General features: G+C 43.5%; 1 protein-coding gene across 1 annotated transcript in view; it reads right to left on the bottom strand.

The window, feature by feature from the left end:
• Positions 1–21,442, bottom strand: part of COLEC12 (collectin subfamily member 12) — a 92,419-nt gene extending 70,977 nt beyond the window's left edge. Inside the window, exons 1-2 of the mRNA XM_058832664.1 lie at positions 21,218–21,442; positions 9,713–9,763 (exon numbers count right to left, since the gene is read on the bottom strand). Coding sequence (XP_058688647.1) covers positions 9,713–9,763; positions 21,218–21,224 — 58 coding nt within the window. The 5' untranslated portion in view covers positions 21,225–21,442. The remainder of the gene's footprint in view (positions 1–9,712; positions 9,764–21,217) is intronic.
• Between the last annotated feature and the right edge of the window lie 486 nt (positions 21,443–21,928).

Genomic DNA, 21,928 nt, shown 5'->3' with positions numbered 1-21,928 from the left:
TTAATGACAGGTCTCCGAAAAATGATCTTTACTTTGGTTCTCTTTGATGAGGCAAGAGAAAGACAATGAAGACATATTTACTCTTCTTCCTCTGGCAGTATTTCAGCTGATTCAGACCCTCACACATACCAAACTCATTACTTTGGGCCCCCCAAGTTTTCTCTTAATTTTAGCTAACCTTGATTTACTATTTAAACAGGTATCAGTATTAAAACTATCAATATCCTGGAAAGATTTTCAGCTCCTGTGTAATGAGCAGAAGAATGTGATCCTGGTTTATCTGCCTCTCCTTAAAACTGAGCTATGCTGCTGCTTTCTGCAAAGCATTCGAAGAAATTTTGTATAACACTGAAATTTGCACATGGTTATTTTTATAAATTTGCAAAAGAGGTTAAATATGTAGCATCATTAAACAAGAAGAAACCTGTTTTCTTAAGGAGGCAAGTTACTTTGAGGCAGCCAGAAGACTTATGACTGGGGCCTTGGAATACAGTGAGCACGAGAACCACCTCTCACATTTTTGGCTTTCCAAATTTAGGAAACTATGTTTGGAGCACAAATTTCAGATGGAACCTACTAGATGCAACCTAGTCCTACAGGTCTGCTTTTGAAGTCGTGCTGTTAGGCAGTCCTACACAGGGAGCCAAATCCAGTTTGGATGTATTCACACAAAGCATATAGGTTTAATATAAACATCTGTGCATGCAAGCAGGGATGTGTAGTAACTTCTGGGGACAAGTGAATTTAGCATCTGTGCACAGATGCTCTGCTGAAACCTGGACAGTGTGTGTTTGGATTAGTCTGGCTTCAGACTGTGCAGTCTTAATTAAAGACAAGATCTCTCCCACTCCAAACTTGAGACTTACAGGTCAGATGCAAAATGAAATCACCAGATTTCCACCTGAAGCAATTAACTTCTAGAAACAAAAAAGAAAGGAAGAAAAATATCTTTTGGCTCTGTGTATTATTATTTCTTGCAACCAGACTGTCCTCTATCATATGATGAAGCAGAAATATATGTAAGGAATCTTTCAGTCAATGGTTGTCACTACATACACAGATGGTCTGAAATCATACCTTCACCCACTAATAAAACACAAAAGGCAAGTTTTTTTCCTGACATTGAGTACTACCAAATGTAGGGTATATTGATCATAATAAGCCTAGCAAGTAAAAGCTTCCATGTCCATTCCTGGACTAATTCAAAATATAAAATTTGGTAGAATTTTCCATCTTCCCTGACCAAGATCTTGAAAACAAGCACACAGACACATGTGATGCAAATCAATAAGTGTTTTCCAAATATTTAAAATTTCAGGTTTTGAAGAATATGAAGTGAAGCCCTGTTAAGCAGACTCTCATGCCCAGATATCCTTAAAGGAAAACAATTCTGCTCTACTTCTTTGTGGCACTATGAAACAGCTGCCAGAGAAGCTATAAAGTCCTGTTATGCTAGCCCTAAATGTCTGCACACAGCTTCAAATACAAAATCTCCTTACAAGCCTCAGCTGGGCTGAAGCAAAGTGGATCCCTGCATTCCACCTATTACAGAACCTTCAGCTGCCTCCATTAAGAGTCACAAGCTGAATCAGGAAAACACCTTCACATCTTATTTATTTAAGGCATCAGTCTCTCTCTCTCTGGCTGAGTGGGTGATTTTTCCAGATGTGTTCCTGACTGAGCTGAAAGGTGTCTGCAGGACACAAACCCCTCCACACACCCACTGCACAGCTCTTGTCCATGCCGGCTCCGGGCACTGAGCAAGACTTCTTCCCACTCACGCCTCTCTCCCAACCTCTCTCCACTTTCCAGAGTCTCAACCCACTCACCATACCTAGGCTGGAACAGGACAAATGGAAATTTCTTGGCTCTTGGCTGCATCACCTAAAGTTTACCCATATACAGAAGGCTACTTGAGAGTGGGTACAATTTTAATCCAAGCTTTATTTTGGCTAATCTTTTGTAGTGCAGCACAGTGGAGTTTGAATTGGATTTTACTTAGCAAAGCAGCATACTGTTTCCTTGTTAGTGTTTGCAACAGGACAAATCATCCTAAAATACTTACTCCATTCTTGTGCTATCCTTTATACCATTCTCTCTCACAGGATTCTTTAGGCTTTTATAAGCTTTCCCCAGCTTTTATATAAGACATATTAGAGAGATCTGGAGTTGACAATAATATCTATGTAGTAATTCAAAATTATCAGAATGGTGATGCTCTTGCTCAGCATGGAAGTCCTTTCCTGCAGCATTGGCCACTCCATGCTATTGTTATTTTAAGGACTAAAAGTAGCTGATATGACTCCTACCCTAAGCCCTATATTCAGATTTCATATTGAAGTCAATCTTCAGACAGAACATTTTCTCTCTGAAAATTATCGAGAAATTTGTTAAGTACAACAACGTGATGTAGTTGCATTCTGAGTGTTACCTTGCCAGAACACTGGCCAGGCTCAGAGCTGCTGAGTGTGATGGTAGAGGACAGCAGGGATATTTAGGTCTGAGTCCAGGTCCCACATTCAGGTCTGGGTGAAGCTGGTTAAGTTTCACACCTTCCTTGCAGTGGCTCCCCCAGGAGCATGGGAAATCAGGCACCAACCACACACAGAGCTACAGTACAGACTGAGGAAATTCCTGAGAAGCAAAAAGAATCCAGGATATCAAAGTAAGCAGCACATGACAGGTATGTGTTTAATTTGTGTGTGTTGTTAGGTTCATCCAAAAAATAATCTCAAGGGAATACAGCACCCCCTTTCTCATGGAAAGTCCAGTGTTGCTTTCTGATGGGAAATCATTATGAAGAAGGTACAGAAAAACCAAAGATCAATTGGACACATCTGAGCACTTGCAAGCGTAGAGTTAACAGCATGCAATAAAGAGTAAAGTATGGTAGCAGCTGGCTACAAATGCAGATCTGTATTTGGAATAAAACTCAAGAGGAGCTCAAGAGTAATGTTGGTGCATTCTACAATCCCACGGCAGTGCTGAGAGAATCCACTAATGTGTATTTTCAATTATTTTTTCCTTCCATCTTATGATGGCTTCATATCTGAAGTTTTCATTTCTGCCACAGTTTTCCTGTGTTACTCCTTTGCATGGAAACATAATGGTACCAAGCGCTGAAAACACAGTTATCAGTTTCCTTCTAAGAAAGTAATTTCACAGGTAATTTCAAACGAAGTTGAACAGCTCAGAATGCAGCCTAGGTGTTCTGGCAGCAAGCTGATGTTACCAAACATCATTATTTTTCCAGCTAGTTTACAAGGAAATAAAAACAAAATCCCCAGGTGTCACTTACAGTGTAGCCAATGTTTTTCATTCCTCTCGTAAATACAACGTGCTGTTCAGCCCACACACCTATTTTATAGCTCTAATGAAAAAGACAGAGCAAAATTCTCACATCATGGTGACCACACTGCCTTTCAATTCACCCCTGTAAAAGACAGAGATTGATCAAACAGGTATTGCTCCAAGTATGTGAATGCAATATATGGAGAAGCACGTCAAGAATTTTAATTGTACTAAATAGGAAAACCCCATAACTTAGAGAAAATAGATTGCCTACATAACAACACACAGCTGGAATGGCTTTAGTCCCCATGGCACTGCTAAGAGGCCTCTTTATGGGCTTGGATTAGAAGCGCCTTTAGCCAGGCACAGCAGGGCAGATTGGAGAGGGGCAGCATCAAACCCACAAACCTCAACGTTCTCAGCTCTTTCAGCTCCTGAGTAAGTTAGCACAGGACACATAGACCTGATAACTTTCTGGATCTTGCTATTACTGCCTGACACTGAAGGATTTCTCAGGGTCCACCAACTATTCTCCATCTTTATGAATTCAGGCGGTTTCAAATTTGTTGTTTGGATATTCCATCTATCACATGTACCATTACATTGCAAGAGGCAGAAGGTACTGACAGAGAAGGGACACACTGGTGGCACAGGGGCAACCTGACAGCTTCTGAGCATGTTCCTCCGCAATGGCAATACTGCATACATGTCAGCACTCTTTATTTATTTATTGAGACTTCAGTTCCCTGCCAACTGCTCCAGCACTGTGAGAATGTACTGGAAAATAAAAGAAAGACAAAGAAACCAACTGTACCTAGGTAGTCTATCCCCATGCAGCCCCTGTTGCTGGGATTGAAGCCCCAACACAAACCCAGGACCCCTGAGGTTGCTGATTCTCTCAGCTGCTCAGGGCTCACCCTAGGAGAGGGCAGGCTCAACTCCCTTCCACCTTACTGGCCATGGCAATTAAAAGGGTCATTTAAAATGAAATTTCTTGGCCCTGAAATGAACAGCCACATGGGTACTGCCATTCAGCAGGGATTTCATACCCCAGGACACACGCAGGCAAAATCCTCATCTGTCAAATATGGCCAGATCAGTGAACTGGAAGCAACGTGCCTGACTTTCCTCTGGCTTTGTGAATGTGAGTGACCCTGTGACTTTTTATTAAGCCATATGATTACACACTACAGGCATACAAGTGAAAGAATGCCCAGGGAGGTATGTGGTTGTGGCACCTGAAATCCCTCACTGGTCGTTTACAAACCATAAAGAAACGTTGACATATTCCTAAAGCTTAGAAGTTTGTTTTTTTTTTTTAATAGGGGCTTAAGGTTTGTGTGGATATAGCACACCACCAGGCTGATGCCAGGCATTTTTTTGGTGCTTGTTATTAGAGATATGGCCTGGATTTATTCAGAGACAAGGACTAAAATTATTCCATCTGTACAGTGCTAATGAATACATGCTATTCCTGAACTATCACAAAATTCTGAGCCATAAATTTTGATCATGTTTGAACAGTTTATAGGCACAAACTCCCCTAGATTTTTTAAAACCCTTTTCATAAAAAGCTTTGCATCTTAAAGTTTTCATTTTTGCTGTAACCCATTCACAATACTTTTATCACTTGTACACTCCTAAAACTCCCTAGTTGTATTTTTTATCAAAGATGAAGAAATAATACACAACTTCTTACTGTACAAAATATTATAAAAAGTGCATGGCCAGAAAACAGTTAAATGGATCTTGTCCAGATGTTCCCAAGCCACTCATCAGGGAAACACCACCCCCCTCACCTCCCCATTTTACAAATACATTTTTAAACCAGTTTTTTCCCCCTCACGTTTTTTTTACTATAGCAGATTTCATTACTGCATGGCAGGATGATTCATCCATTCCTGGCCCACAAATTCCTAGATTTGGTTCTTACACCTGGAATCATACTTAGGAGCTAGACTGTTTTAACTGCATGGAAGAGAACTTCTGACCCATATATATCATATATACCCTATAAAAGATACCTAAAGAAATACCTACCTTCCTTAAGGGGGCTCCCTGGTATCTTTTATCCCTCCTTCCCTGTCAGCTCTTGACCTAAGGGGTGTGGGGAAGGCTGGGGGATCAGTGCCTTGGTGTGCACTGGACCTCCCTGAGGACATGAGAGACTGTCCCCTACTGACAGCTCAGCAGGGAAGAGGGGAGGTGATGGTGAGGAGTATCCTGACTCACTATCCAGAGCATGGAGGTGACCAAGATGGGTGTTTCTGTGGAGAACAGGCTCACAGTCTGCAATTCTGGCTGTGTTTGCCAAGGGCAAAGGGTAACTATCTTACACAAGCTGTTTAGTCTTCCACTTATCTCCTATTTTCTGATTCCTTGGGAAGCTTCTCTTCATCAGCAGGGTTTTTAGCTCATTTCTTTGAAGTCTGTTTTCTAAGTCACTGTAAGTGTGCTTTGCAATAGTTCAAAGACCATCTTCTCTGCTTTCAGCAATTCCATATTGTACCGTAGCTTTGAATTACGCAATCAGTAATTTAACAGGAAATTTCTCCTTTAAAGACTCTATTTATTAAAGTGCAGATCTTAAGTTCTTAAACCTTAACATAAGGAAACAAAATGCATAATGAATTCTACATCTATTACCTCAGAGTGCCATGAGTTAGGAAGATCAGATCTTTTACCTTGGATCCATTTGATCCCTTCAATTCCCTTGTCTGTGGAGATGCCCAGAGTCCAGATCTCAGAGGAAAGGGTCCAACCCTGCCAGAAAGAGATCTCATCTTCTTGTCTACCATCTAGAAACAAGCCTTTAGATCCCAGGCCTGAGATTTAGCATCCCCAAAGTGTATCATATTGAAAAGGAAGTTTTTCCCTTCCCTCATTCATTCTTTCCCAAAGTGAGTTGTGCATGAGGTGGTACAAACCAGTGACACTGACAGATGAAAGAGTTAATATTGGTGGCAACCTGGTAGAAGAAAACCAGGGAAAGGCTTAGCTTGCCATCTGGAGCAGATAACTTTAAAACAGCCTGGGAAATGGGGCTGAAGATGAAGTAACTGGGATAAGAAACAGGCTTCCTCACTTTTTCAGTGCAGCAATCTGGAGGCATTGCAGCTGAGCAACTTCTGGCAGCATCGCTGCACATCTGTAGCATCCATTGGAAAGTAAACAGCATCAGTGAGCTGGAAAGACTGTTTTCCTTACTGACTCCCTGCAGCAAATCTGTCCCAAGCTCAAAGAAGAAAAAAATCTGATGTGTATTTTCCTAGGACTTGTTTGCATCTTTATTCATTGTTCTTTAGTATGTCATGCTTAGTATGTTTGGCTCACTACAACCAGTTAATGTTCTATTGACTAAAAAATACAGTAGCTTGAAAAATTCTCAGAAATTAACTTATTTGAGAAAGAAGGACAGAATGATTCAGAAAAAGGGGAAGCGGTGCAAGACAGTGCATATTCAGTCCTCTTTTCAAAAACTTCTTCCCCAAAATGAGAATTGCTGGAGAATGCCTCTCTCCTTCCCTCCCTCTGCCGATCTCTTCCTTCCTTGAACCAAACTACAGGCTCTGGCAACAAGGCAGCTAATAATAAACTCCTCAGCTGAACTCTAGGAAAGCAGCTTGGTCAAGGTTTGCCTGCCAAATGCTGACCAACACACGTTCCCAGCTACCAGCAGTGACTGACTGCTAGCCACGTTTTATACTTCAGCCTTCTGTCCCTCAGAGCACATTTTGCTCCAAACAAGACCTCCCAATTCCAAATGATGGAGTCAAAGGTACTTGGCTCATGGTCCACCTATCATGTCTCATGTACATGGAGCATACAGGGACTTCTCCAATCATAATATATTAACATAACTTCTTTTGCACTACGACTCCTGAAACAAAAACCCCACTGCTGTTTTTATCCCTGCCCACACCAACAGGCTGTACAGGAACTGTGCTGGCATTTCTACAGTGCCAGCAGACAAGTAGGACTTCTTTCAAAATTACCTTTTATCAAGGCTTGTGTAATAAAACTTGGTTCTTGCCTTGGGATTTCCCCTTATTGCCTTATTTTAGCAGGAAGGACACAGGGCCAAGAGGGATCACCGAGGCAGCAGGCGTAAGATTTCCTACTGATCAGGCAGGAGATCAGCTGCATTTTGGCCTCAAGAGCAACCTCTGGTGCTTCACTTGAAATGCTGATCCAGCTGTCCACTGAGTTTGGAGCTTTTAAAAGTCGTGCAGGTCACCTTTCTGTCTGGAGGAGCTCAGTGCTAGGTGAGGAAGCAGCCAGCACTGCTGCCGGCACGAGGCTCCTGCTCTCTCCAGAGGCTGCTCAGAGGCTGCCTGGAAATGCAGCAGAGACTGTAGAGGTTGGACCACACTGAGACAGGTTTTCTGAAGAAGGGGAAATAAACCCTTTACAGGACACAAAAGCATGAGCACCTACAGTCAAACAGCATGTATGCTGGTGCAGGGATGTGTGGAAACCAGGCTAGCCTAGCTCCTCCCTGAGCTGCCCCATGAAGCTGGGAAAGATGATGAGGGTATGGGAGGAAGTTGGAGCTCCAAAATAGTATGGACAAAGAAGGCTACTTGGATTGGGACCCTACTGAATTACACAGCTCTCACCAGTGCCAGTGTCATGGCTTCATGAAACCCTTCCCCCTTTAGTCAAGGCTCTTCTGTACTGCAGATACTTGGGATACCTCCCTGACAACAGCAAAGCTGTTTTCCTGAGGCATGAGGCAGCTATGGTTGGCTCCTAAGGGTGGAACTACCCTGACTCCTCCTCTTGTGGTGAAATCTCCTCCTACCACTTCCAGGCTGCCAGTTCTCTCTTCCCTCCATGCTGCCCCAGCAAGCACAACAGCACAAACATCTCTGGAAATGGATTTGTATTTCTAAGGAGAGAAATAACTCACCTTGGTAGCATGACAATAGGAAAGGAGAAAGAAAGTAATGACAGCAAATTAGCTTTCATGTCACAACAGTGCATTTACTATCAGGACAGTAAGGATAATGGAGTACCCACTCCTCGCTAAAATCTTGTTTACTGCAAGAGAGTGCTGACCAGGGATAGCCAGGTAGAGGATAACACCAAGGGAACTTATTTTTATAGCTGTTAATGAATACCAATATTTTTTACTTATTTGGAGGTGACAGAAAACAGCATTTCTTTCTATTTCTCAAGATTTTATTTGCTTTTTTGCTATTCCAGGGCTTAATCACAACAACAACAACAACAAAAATTAGACAAACAAAAGGAAAACAACAAACAGAAAAGCAAAAAACCCTGTGTGCAGCCTTATGGAGGACTTTCCAAGCCACAGATGCTGGCTCTGTGGTTGGCTGATCTATCCAAAATAAAGCTCAACAGCAGGGAGCAGTGGAGTAGTTCATGGGGTAGAAAAGGTCATGCGAATGTGATCCCCACCTCCCAAACTCCACATCTCCTTACGCTGCCTTCCCCTGCTCCTTTTAGGATAGAAGGAACTTTTATTTATTTTTTATTTTTGTTTTCAGCCTGACTTTCCTATCCACTTGCCAGCTGGGGTCATTGAAAGTGACTCTTGCTGCAGCCACTTTCCCAGGACAGAAGAAATGAGGTGAACTATTACTCTGATGATTTATAGGCAAAAAGGCACCAGCAGCTTTGTTGATGAGCCCCTTTGGCTGCTCCAAGACAGAGCTGGTACTGCGGGAGCTCAGAGGCCACCATGTCACCTTCCCCTTGCCACAGGGGCAGGAATTCTCCTGCCCTGGGCCAAACTGTTGACTGCAGAGACTGAAGTGTTCTCCCAACAGAAAGAGACCACAGGGGCACTGAAGGGTGCTAACCTCTGTGCATAGATACGTGGCACTACCCTCCTCACATGAGAAGGCCATTTTGGGTGGACAAACATAAAAAAAAGAGGAAAATGGAAAAAGGGAAGAAAGTGAGTGACCTCTTTTTAATAATCTTTGGCATCAGAATGCATTCATATCTTATACTTTTCCTTTGAGTGGAGTGCACAGCCTATGTCATGGCTCATCTTCCAGTACAACTTCTGCAAGTCCACAGGAGATCCCATGAAACCACTCTGGGGAAAACCTACAAACTGCTGCACACCAGTCTGACCAGGGCTGAAGCAATGCCCAGCTGGGCAGAGGACATGTAAGAGGCATGGCCCCTTTTTCACAACCAGCACCTTCATTTCTCTTCAGGTGTGGGCTTCAATTTCCTAATGAAAGAACTGTTTTGGAAGCCTTATGTTTGCTAAGAAAATAAACCAAGTCTAAACATCATACCTTCCTCTGGGAGGACATTGGATGTAGATGATGGGACTGTATCTTTATGTTTCAATGCTGCCAGCAAGAAAGATTTTCATAGCAAGTGTTTGATTTACCCTCAGCACTATGCAAAAGCAAGCTGAAAGACTGCTGTCACTTACCAAACCTCTTGTAGCCGAAGGACTGCACCTCCTCCTCCTCCGCAAAGTCGTCTGGAGAAAGAAAGACACAGCAGCAGGTTATTACTACTACCACTGGAAAAAGATGAGAAGTTTTTACAGGTGCATGTTCATGAATTAATGTAGGTTTACTTGGTTTGTTAGGCATGCTACTGCTCTTCTCTGCTGCTCCTATCCCACCTCTGTCTCACATGCAGAAGGCATCTCAGAGCCTTTGCCCCAAGGAAAATCCCCAGCAGAACTCTGGATTACAAACTGTGCGGATTTATCACCTGGCAGCCATCCCGAGGCCTGCTTGGCCAGCCAAGTGCAGACCAGAGGAGATATGTCCCTCATAACAATGACAACCACAATTGCCACCAGTGTGCCACTTGGTCAAGCTTGCCTGGACCACAGGAGTTAGAGGGGATGGTTGTCCATCCATCCATCCATCCATCCATCCATCCATCCATCCATCCATCCATCCATCCATCCATCCATCCATCCATCCACCACCTCCCATGCACACTAGCTTGGCCTGAAAATGTCAGATCCAATAAAAGAGGGGAAACTGAATGGGTAAACTCAGATGAGAAAAATGAAAACTGAGATGGTGAAGACTGTGAAAGGTCTAGAGGGGAAGCTGCATGAGGAGTGGTTGAGGTCACTTGGTTTGTTCAGTCTGGGGAAGACTGAGGGAACACCCATTACTGTCTACAACTTCCTTGTGAGGGGAAGTCGAGGGGCCAACACTGATGATAGGGCCTGAGGGAATGGAAGTTGTGGGGAGGTTTAGGTTGGCTCTTAAGAGAATATCAGGCTCCCCAGGGAAGTGGTCACAGCAGCAGTCTGCCTGAGTTCAAGAAGCATTAGAACCATGTGCTCAGATACATGGTGTGATTCTTGGGGCTGGCCTGTGCAGGGATGGGAGCTGGATTTGATCATCCTTGAGGGTCCCTTCCAACTCAGGATATTCTATCATTCGATGAGTCCATTATGCCTTTTGTTCTCATCTTTATGGTAAGCAAGCAGTAATACACTAATAATCACAAGGTTATTTTGTCAGAAGTTGAATTTCTCTCAATTTCCTTCCGTCAGTGAAGGAAAAGGCTGGCATCGGCAAAAAAAATACACCCATGACTTTTAAAAAAAAAAAAAAGAATATATTTGTGTTCATGTGTTCAGCCTCCTTCCATCAAGACAACCCCTCCTTCTGCTGACTCAGGAAAGGCAAAAGGTCTGCCTCGTCACCAGCACCAGCCTCTGCAACAATTGCTGGGAGGGCAGCACAGCCCAGGCTGTTCTTCCACTTCTGCATTTCCCAGAGGGAACATTTAATGAGTGGTGGAGGAAAAGCAAGCTCAAAGCAGGTAAACGTGTGATGGAGTGAGAAGTCTGTGTTTAGTTAGATGTCTTCTTGCCCACCGATTTACTGCACATGACTGGGCTGCTCTGCATCATGAAACTGGTGCCACAGCTAACTTGGGACAGCACAGAGCCTTGGGGGGTGAATCCAGAGGTAAAGATACAGTCTGCGTCCAGGCTCAACAAAGCCTAAATGATTTGCATGCATGCCTCCACTAGGAAATCTGACTTGTTTCTCCTTCTGACCTGTGAGGTGCCACACACAGAAGCCTGAAGGAGACTTTGCCTGAAGCAGCAGCGGAGTCCATGAAATGTATCACTTTGCAGAATATCACCCTTTACTCAGACCGCACTATTGATTAAACAGCTAAAAACATATTCTTCACCAGGTAAGACATTTTGCTTACTGCCAGCAGCGTTCCTGTCCATATCTTTAGCTACACTCCCAATTCAGATGTGCATTTAGGAAGTGGAAGAGCCAGTGGATGCTCCTTAGGCAAAACAAACACATCCTGGTTTTGAAAAAAAACAAACCAAACAAACCCTCACAACTGTCCCAAATGTTATCTGAAGAAAAAGGCCCCAACTGAACATGACAAATACTAATAAACCATAAACAGTCAACAATCAACTTCTCATCGCAATAGTGAGCTACTCAGGAAAGATCTTCACCTCCTGCACAAAAGATAAAATGCTGCACAAAATAAGATAACAGGTCCAGAGACCTTAGCTTCCTGCCCTCTCCTGCTATCAGGCTGCAACACAATCGCCTCCTTTGTTTGTCAGGAGTGTAACCTGGCTTATCCGATCAGTATCTGATGTATACAGCCAGGCCACCTTTAAATCTTGCAGCTTCATCCCACACCACATCTCCAAGACCTTCCTCCCAGGCTGACAGCCCCTTCCCTAGTCTTCTTGTTTTTCATTCTTAGACCAACAGCATTGCGTTTTACAACTTTAATCACATTTTTGTTTCTTTGGCCATTTCAGTATATGCAACATGTTTTTATATGTACGTTTTATACATTTCTATACACACATATACTTTTAAATATATGTATATGCTTTTCAGTATTTGCAATGCAGCATGTTATTCATTCTAGGGATGGGTTTTTTACTTAAGCTTTGAATACATTATAATTATTCATTCACCTCCTAATTCTAAAGAGCACTTCTGATATTTGAAACAAAGAAGTGGAGATGGGCAAGGACAGTTATATCAAGTGGTAACTTGTCTCCCTGGTCAGTAAAATCTCAAACATCATCCCTGTGAGTTGATCTTGTAAGGGGAAGTCAATGTAATTTTAGGGGAAGTCTATGAAAATTATTTAACAGAAAAAGCTCAGTGTTCTTTCAGTCACAACTGCAACTTTGCTGAAATCGTGCAAATAAAGCACTTAACAAGATTAATGATAATTAAGAAATTAATAAAGCAAGCTTAGACTAAACATTCAGAAATTACAGCACTTTGGAAAAAGAGACTAAGATGGGTTGAAAATCCTACCTCAGAAGAAGCTGATGTTTGAAATATTAAAAATTAAGTTGACAAATGAGCCTATAAATTTAAGTCCCAAAGCAAAGCCCTACACCCAGCCTGCTCCTCTCATGCCTGTAGGGCAGTATTGTCCTCACTGGAGGCAGCAGAACCTTGATCCTCAGCTCCCTGTTCCAGTGCTAGAAATATTAAAATTTTTTCACAAGTTCTACAAAAATCTCAAAGCTTCCTGATATCTTCAAATCAGCAGAATACAGGAGAACCTAAGTTTCCATTGAAAAGGTAACAGCGTTTCTAGTGAAAACTATGAAAATGTGATCTGTTATGAATTACAGAGGTTAAGAAAATATACACCAAGTAAGAAGGCAAATACTATGAACACCTCCAGTATGTTTTAATGACTTATGCTTTTAAAGGCAGTATCAGAAATCATTGTGGCAGAAATTCATGAGCTCTGAGCACCAGTGACTGATCTTAGAAACGGAAATTCTGCATTTTCACATCAGTGGTGCCCATACTTGAGTGAGTCTGCAGCTGGTGTAGGAGGGGTTTGTTTGACATTGTGAAAGCCTTAAGTTAGAAATATTTTTCTTTAGTTTAAGTCCAGTCCTTCTCAGTTACAAAGAGGACTGGAATGAATGCAGTGTTCCTGTTACATACATGCATTAATACGCAAGCAAGGCTTATTTTCATGGGTGAAAAATATGAAGGGCCGACCCCTCCTTGAAGCAATCAAGCAGAATTTGTTATGTCCTGGTCACAAGAATGAACTCTTCAGTCCGGGGAAGATCAGCCCTAACTCAATTGTAAGTCATTCAACTGAGCTCTCAGCTGTGAACCAAAAGATAGAATAAAATCCAGAATAAAAAAGACAAAGTGACATGAAAAGCTGGTCTCTTATTCCACTGACTTGTACAGAACTCTGAAGGAAGGTCCATAAAAAAGGTGAACTTCGGGCAGAACAGAAACATATGTGAGCAACCAATTGTATTTAACCATGCAGGGGGACACTAGAAATGTCATGTTTTATTGGGTTTACAAGAGTCTCCTTGAATGCTAGGACGGATTGTCATGGGGAGCTTACAGCAAACTGCACCAAATCATTTTGTCTCACTGCGGCTTAACAGCAATACATCAAATATTTTAGGGAGTCAGTGTAAAGCAGAGTTCTAGTCCAAAAAAGTAAAAAAAAAAGCTTTGAGGTATTTTGGCAATATCCATGGCTCATTGAGTACCAATGCCAAATTCCACTTGCCTTCCAGTTATAAGCTATTACTGCAACACCTCTAGTAAATACAGTTGTAGAGTTAAATAAGTTACAGTACAATGCTTCAAGGGAGTGGGAATTATGAAAAGGCAGTTCAGCTGAGGATTAATGCAGCGAACAGAGGGAATTAATTTAATCTAAAACAAATTAGACTCTCATTTGATTAATTTGCTAGTGGCAAAGTAAATCTGTGGAGTAGAACTGTTTAATTTCTTGTTTTTGTTCTTAAATCTTAAATAAATTAATCATGGATCACTTATGAGTCACTCTAAGGTCAAGTAAGAAAGAGCTGGCCTGCAGCCAATTTGGATGCTAAATCTGCCCCTGAGACAATACAGGGCATAAAACCACGGCACCAGATCTGAGGAGCCTTTGGTGCAAGGTGATTTTAGGGGAGTTGTTTCCATTTTAGCCCCCTCCCTTCATGGGTGTCATTGTTGGCATATGGAAGGTGTTAAAGAAAACTGCTAATGTACGTGTCCAGCTGTCTCCTTTTAACAGTACACCTTGCTGAACCATTTAAACCTAATTAACTAACAAGGCAAACAAGACCTCAGAACCATTAGAGATGCTGGGTCATATGGTGGCTGCAGACATGTGGTATCCAATAATTTTGAGAACATTTGTGGGCTGCAAACATGGATACAAAGTCCTTGTATAAAGACCTCGTCTGAAGTCTTAAAGAAAGCGAACCAATATTCTACATTGCACTTCAAAATCTGGGAAAATCTATTCCAGGAGAGAATGAGGCATCTGGTATGAAAATTGTCATGCAAAGTTTCAGCTCAGATTTTAGAAGTTCCTTTATAACCCCCTGAAACCTCAAATTACAGTACATTAGAACTTACCCCTAATGTAAGGGATAAATTACCTAACTTACCAGGCTGGGAACTCAGATTGTAAGGTTAATTTGTAGTAAAAATTACATCAGTGTAAGAGTTTCCTCTAAAATAAATCTATCTTTCAAATGGCTGTAATTGTTAGAGCCCTGCCTTTCCTACTGACTCAATGGGAACTATAAAGCTATATCCCAGTGCAACTCTGTAAAAATCATTCTAATATTATCAAGGAGAGATTTTTACTTGTACCATTTGGAAAGAAGCTGTGCCCATTAGTTGAAACTCACAATATTTCACTCCTTAACCCATGAATCATCATGGATGAAGAACTCTGCTCAGAAGTGTGAACAAGTGCATCTCCCTCATGAGAGACTGCTTGCAGTGTCAAAAAGCTGCTTCTGCCTGCTCTCTCCGCCTCAGCACTTTCACTGAAAGGCAAAACCCATCCACTTGTGAGGTTTCTGTAATATTCACAACTATTCAGGCAGACAAGGACAGCAACACCATATATTTCTCATATCACATTTCAAAAGCTTTTTGAGCTGCCACCAGATTTATATGCATTTCTGCTCACTATTAACTGGGTCTACGTTCAAACTGCTGACCTAGAGGTGAAATGGAGCCAGCAGAAGCACAGCAAGCAGCTGTGGCCTTCAGATGTTGATGACTTCATCAGTCTAATTGATTTCCACTGGTTTTCATAGCTTTTATTCTGGACAGTCTCCTGCTTGTGCTAATGGGCTACTCATTCCCCTCTCTCTTCACAGATGCTTTATTTCACTTGTCCTCTTGTTCTGCCTTTCTCCACTACTTTTTCCTTATAGGCCATTTTCGTAGTCAAGTCTTTCTCTCTGCCTCTATTTCAGTAAGCTCTCCCTCACAAAATCCTACCCCACGCCTAAAGTGTGAGGTAGGACAGGATCCCAATCTGGCATGTGACACTAACAGTCACTGTTGTTGGCTGAGTGTGTTGTGCCCATATTATCCACTCCTTCCTTTGTCTGGCTTGTCACGCAGCAAACTCCTTTGGACAGGGATTACACGGATTCTGCACCTGCAGAGTACCTGGTCTTTAAGGCAGCCATGGCAGAGGTTCATCTGAGGCAGTCCTGGAACATAGCCCACCTCCCTGCATCCTAAAGCATCCTTTGGGATGTTGTTTGAGCTTGGGTTCTGGCAACAAAACTGAGGTTTTTCCTCTGCTCTGTCCAACTGAGACTGCTGATCTGGGAATTTATCTGCTTATCTTAGTGACTGAAAGAGGCAATGTCCTAGATCAGAGATCCTCCCTTGGTACTATCCTATGACTTGGATGGCGTCTCCCATCACCTAACACATGCATAAAACAAACAAAACCGTGTTTGTTTTAATAATCAAATAATCATGACAAATGGATGCACTTTAATATCTTGGTCTTCATCTATTCCCGTACTGCTGTGCCCAAAAAATGTGAGCACTTACATTAAGAACACACACAAAAATTTGTGAATTTTAGAAGTATAACAACAATCACTCTGGTTTTGCTTTTTAGGCACAAGATGAAGACAGTAAATTATGGGTTTGGAACAAAACTTGTTAGCCCATAAGTGCCACAGAGCATCATTACCATACTGGGGTCAGGAGCAGCTGCATGGTGTGGAGGATCAACTTTAGAAGTTAAAAGTTTAAATCATATCGTATTTCAGAGTAACAATTTAAGAGCTAACAGATATGTTCTCATTAGTGCACTGAAAAATCGTCCCTCCCTGTCTGTATGTCAGAGGAGGCAATTAACAGCAGTATTGAAATGGCATACACATTCCTAACAACACATGTCTCTATTACCTCCCATAACTCATTCACTTTGCTCCCCAGTGATGTCTCAGTCTGCACCTCAAATTTATGCACCAAAAGGGATTGCAGTTTTAGGTGGAAGCAGTCAAACTCCAAAGACAATTCATCTTAGGTTGCTCCCTCACTTGCACAGACCACACTCACATTATGAGGAGGATCAGGTTCACTTTCCATGCCTTGTAAAAAACGTCTTTATTTTGCTTTCCAAGGGGGAGGGCTGGAAGGAGAGATCCTCTGTTCTGATATACAGAACCTCAGGATAAGGAAGGTTTTGTGAAGCTGAAGATAACTGGGTATGCATCCTTTGCAGTACTGAGCTGCTTTCATCCTTGACATTTCTCTCAGTTCTCTTTATTTTACTCTGCTTTATCTCTGCAAGGCCTGATCAGCTCTCTCTCTCTGCAAGATTACCTTTCCCTCCTTATCCTAGCAGCCAGAAGTGTCTGAACCTCTGGGCACAACAGTCTTTCAGTGTGGATCTAAGTAAACTGTTCAGTAGTTGTGACAAAAAAAAGGGCTCTGTTCAGCCCTCAGCTGTAGCAAAATCAGTCTAAAATGAATCTATGTTATTCAAAGTAAGAGAAGAATGAATCACAGGAGATTTCGAACAACTCCCTTCTTCATAGGGATAGGTTTTTCCGTGCTACTCTTGTCCTGTGTGGCTGGGAAAAGTAGAATTGAAGCAATAATGAACAATTACAAGTTCTTACTGAAAATGCTCCTGTCATAAATATTTTATAGGCTAATTCTGCTAAATATCCTTTGTGGGTGTACAGTAATATTTCTATCTGTGCAATAACACATTTCTCTTATAATTTCATAGCTGTTTTCCCCTGTAGTGTTAGTAAGAACATGCTTTGACACACACTTGAGTCTTTCTCATCCATATGTTTAAAATGCTCTGTGCTACCAATCAATTCAGGACACACACTGACTGTATAGTAGCATTGCTCAGGATTTGTTCTGTGTTTTATCACACATTTATTATAACTGCTCATGCCTTTGAACTTCTGCTGTAGGGTCCTGTGACATGTCCAACACACACCACTCAGACCTCCTGCATATGTTTCACGTTTATGTCACTATATTCATATAAGCTCTGTTATAAGTGGACTAAGGAAAGGTTACTGGATCACTCCACTTCTAATCCTTGGTTTTCAGATGCTTTCTGGCTTCTGCAAAATGCTCTGGACTGGATTTTTTTTTTTTTTTTTTTTAATTCTTGGTTTGAAGTTTCTATCCAGGAAAGACCTATTTGCAGATGACTGTTCATTTGATTTAGTGCACACAAAGGACAGACAGAGAGAGACTTTTCTGCAGTGTTACAAAATTATAACTTTTATTCCTTTATTCTTTAAAATTAGCGTAGCATCAAAACAGAGAGAAAGACAAAACCTGTCAAGAAGGTAAACATCATATAGATTATTTAAGACTTTTCAAGGTAGTCAAGAAAGATCAACTGAACTTGCATGCACAGTCAGCTTTTGCTATCGTAGGCGTTATTTGCAAATTACATCCAGGCTCTGAGTTCCACAGAAGGGACAATTTTAGCTGTTATGGTAATTAATTGTCTGATAAAGTGCTCACTGTGTAAACTTGGGGTGAACTGGCATATCCTGTGAGAGCTTGGTGTACTCTTATCTCCTGTGAGCTGTGCTCAGGGCGCACTGAGCCGCCTTTGAGGTAAAGGGGTCGAGGCTAAGAGGGGCAGGCGCTCAGACCAGGCTGCTCCCGAGGCACTGTGGGCTTCACTGCTCCAGTGGAACACAACCAAGGACAAAGATGTTTCTCCCCCATGCATCTTTTTATATCAAATGAGAGGAAAGGCACAAGACAGAGTGCTTGGTCACATTCCAGCTCTCAAACACACCCCAGTACTCAAGCACAGGATCCCAGATGGTTTCTTCTCCAGCCCCATTGCTATACAAATGGTACATAGCAAGGTGCTTGTGATGGCAGAGATGGAAGAGGAATGAAAAGAAGCAGCTAAGCTACTTTCAGCATCATTAATTAAAAGCTTCACTCTCATCCTGGAGCAACAGTCTCCAAATGACCACCTTGACTTGTCATTGCCTGATTTTGGGCATTATTATTACGTGGTTGTCCAAAGAGCATCTTTATTTCAGAGGAAAATACTTATCACCAGCACTGCCGTGACAGTAGTGACTACAGATAGAGTTTAAAGCAGTAACTGGAAAATATATTGCAGCTATACAGAAAGAAGTTCTCAGTTTTAATGATGCTTGTCCAGGTCTTAAATTAAGGCCAATGTTTATGAACATGTGGTGGTGTTTGACTATGAGGAAGCTGTTTTCATTTGCTTCCCAGGCAACGAGTGCTCCTTCATACCCCAATAAATAACTATAACTTAGAAATATCATTTGATAAAGATAAATCTGACCCTAAAGCAGTCAAATCCCTATATAAATCACATGAATTATTACTAAAAACTATAACAAAATCTGTGAGCTCAGTGTTGTTTGCTGGAAATAAAACTGCCAGCATATTGAACATAAACTTCAATTTGTTTTACTGATTTAAAACATAACACATTACAAATACCAGCAATGGGAAATATAATTTATTCCTTACAGATATTTAGTGATGTAATTATTTAGATATTCATCCATTCTCTAGAGAGGGTAGAGACAGAGACAGCTGCAATCAACAGATCTTTTTGTTTTTATTGAGAAAAATGTGTAACTATACCAAGTTCTACAGTCCTACAATTATCACTACCATCAAGTTTTAAGAGAAAATATGAAAAGCCACATTCATACCCAGAAAAGGAAATCACCGAGTCAAAATTTGGTTTAACTCTCTGACTTCTCTAACACTGGCAAAAGCACTTGATGTGATGATTTGTTCGACACTTTTCTTTTGCTATTAGCACAGTCATTCAAGTGCTCTTTGCATGTTTTATTACTGATTTCTGTAACTCCGGGGGAAAGAAGTAGGATGGCTGTGATCACTCTTAGGGAAGCCAAATGGTAAAGACTAGCACATCCTCTTGATGGAGTGTGGGCACCAGTGAGTGCTCCCAGGAGCAGGAATTGCATCTTCCCCTTGAATGCCACTGCTCTGCTTTGCAAAGAGCAGTGGAAGCAGAATGGAAGGACACACAAGTCATGTTAAATGTTATTGCCATCCTTGGTCCTTTGCATCCCACCTCTCCCCAAAACCCCAAAGAATCGAGTGTAAGGCTTTCCGTGGTAACAGGCCCAGGTTTGTTCTACCTACTACCAGATCCCCATTGTTTTGGTTTTTTCCTGCCCTTACACTCACGCTGATAATGACAAGCTGATGACAGTTTTTTTTGGCAGGAGCAGCCTATAAATAAAAAACATTGTAAAGACATTATTTTTAATATGTGGTGTGGCCCTGCAGAGACACCATGCCACAGTGCCAGAAGTAATGTAAATAGTGTGTGTGTGTGGGCTTGCAAAATAAATGCCCCCCAAAAGCTTTTCCTCCCTTCAGGCAGCTACTCTGGCAAGTGAATAAATAATCACATCATTTGGTGTCCTAGACTCTGGAAACTCAGTGTAACTGTCATGATGTTTACTGGCCCCCTGGCATCTGAAATAAAACTCTTCAGTTCAAGAACAGGCACAGTTCTTGAAAAGCATTTTTCATATATGTATGTCTTTTCCTTAAGCTTACTTTTTGCCTCTGAAGAAAAAGTGGATTCAACTCTCACAAAGTCCCAACTAACTCCTAAACTTTCCATAATGTCCTTTGATGTTTTCATTGTGAGTATTCCCCAGAGTGTAAAGCCTCTGCCTTTTGCTGTAAGGCTATCAATTTTCATAAACAGAAGGCTTTCTTGCACCCCCCCCATACATCTTTATTAGGTTACAGAGTAGCAATTTGGCAATTTGCGTCTTTATTTCATTTTAAAGTATGTGACACCTCTCAGTCACAGCTATGTAGGATAGGGTCAAATATTTCACCCCTTTAAAACAAAAAGAGAAGGAAGGGAGGAAAAGAGAGAGAAAGGAAAAGAAACAAAGTTTCAGTTTGAACAGATGCAAAGACCAAAAATTTTCCAGTCGGTGGATGTAGAGGAGAAATACGCGAAATACATTTCACAAGCCAGTTAAGCTTCTACTGGCACCTAATCACTGCCAGATGTTTAGAAGCAACACCAAGAACATCGCAAAACGCTGGCAAAAAATAAACAAATTAACCAGGGAGAAACACAGGTCTTCTTCTCGGGGCAGCGGCGAGGGGGAAGATAAAAGTTGGGTGCGGAGAAAAACCGTGCTGGGGGTAAAGCACCCACGCCGGGACGCACTCACGCAGGGACAGCCCGCTCCCGGACCGGGACTGACCGCACATCCCGCACCCCGGGGTCGCGGTGAGAACCCCGCTCTGCCTCTCCCGGCACCGCCCGCCCGTGCCCTGCCCGCAGCGGCGTGTCCTGCCCGCCACCTGCCCGCAGCGCGTCCTGCCAGCCCCCTGCTGCCTACGGCTCACGCCGCGGGCACCCTCCCCACGACCGCCCTGCCCGCAACGTCCCCTGGCTGAAGACTGTCCACACTCCTGCCGCCGATCCCGCACAGTGTTCCGATCCCGCACAGTGTTCCGATCCCGCACGGTGTTCCCGCACAGTGTTCCCGCACAGTGTTCCGATCCCGCACGGTGTTCCCACTGTGCCCGGTGCACGTGTGTGGTCGGTGGAGCGGCGGCCCCGCTCCTGTCCCTACCTTTCATCTTGGCTCCGGGGCTGCTCACATAGGACGGACGGGGCGCGGCGGGGCTGCCGCCGGGAGCGGCGGGCGGCGGAGCGCTCCCTGCCTACTGCCGGGCCATGCCCCCGCCGCGGGCCCTGCTGCGCAGCCCCGGCCGCTGCCGCTCGCCCTCGCTCCTCGGCCGCCGGCGGCACCCAGCTCTCGCCGCCAGCCCCACGGAGCCCGGCCCGGCCCCGCGGAGCCCGGCCCGGCCCCGCCTCCCTCCCTCCGCCCCGGGGAAGGGGCCGCGGCCGGGGCCGGGCGGCGGGGGCGGGCTCGGGGTGCCGGCGGCGGATGGGGCTGGGGGTGCCGCAGCCCGGGGGTGCCGCAGCCCGTCCCGCCGCGGGTTCCTGGGCTGCGGGGCCGTGGGCAGCAGGGGCTGTCCGTGGGCAGCAGCCCGGGACGGGAGTTACGGGGCGCCCGTCCGTGACCGGGGGAGCCCGAGCGGGACGTGGTGCTGCCGGCAGTAGAACGGTCCTGACCCCACGCCCGCGCAGGCAGCCGGGGGTTCCTCGTGAGTGACATCGCCCCAGGCCACCCAGACCAGCGTGCCTCACACGCGGCACGCCGATGGAGGGATCCTGGAGCGGGGATGCATAGCTGGGAGGAGTTTGCAGGACGTGTGAAGTTCACCCTGGTGCTGAACGAAGGACCACGAGTAGTCCTGTTGGATTCATTGGGACTCTG

Source organism: Poecile atricapillus, chromosome 2 (genome assembly GCF_030490865.1).
Source record: "Poecile atricapillus isolate bPoeAtr1 chromosome 2, bPoeAtr1.hap1, whole genome shotgun sequence".
NCBI classification, from domain to species: domain Eukaryota; kingdom Metazoa; phylum Chordata; class Aves; order Passeriformes; family Paridae; genus Poecile; species Poecile atricapillus.
The sequence above is the reverse complement of the archived record's forward strand: the minus strand, read 5'-3'. Positions and strand labels throughout refer to the sequence as shown.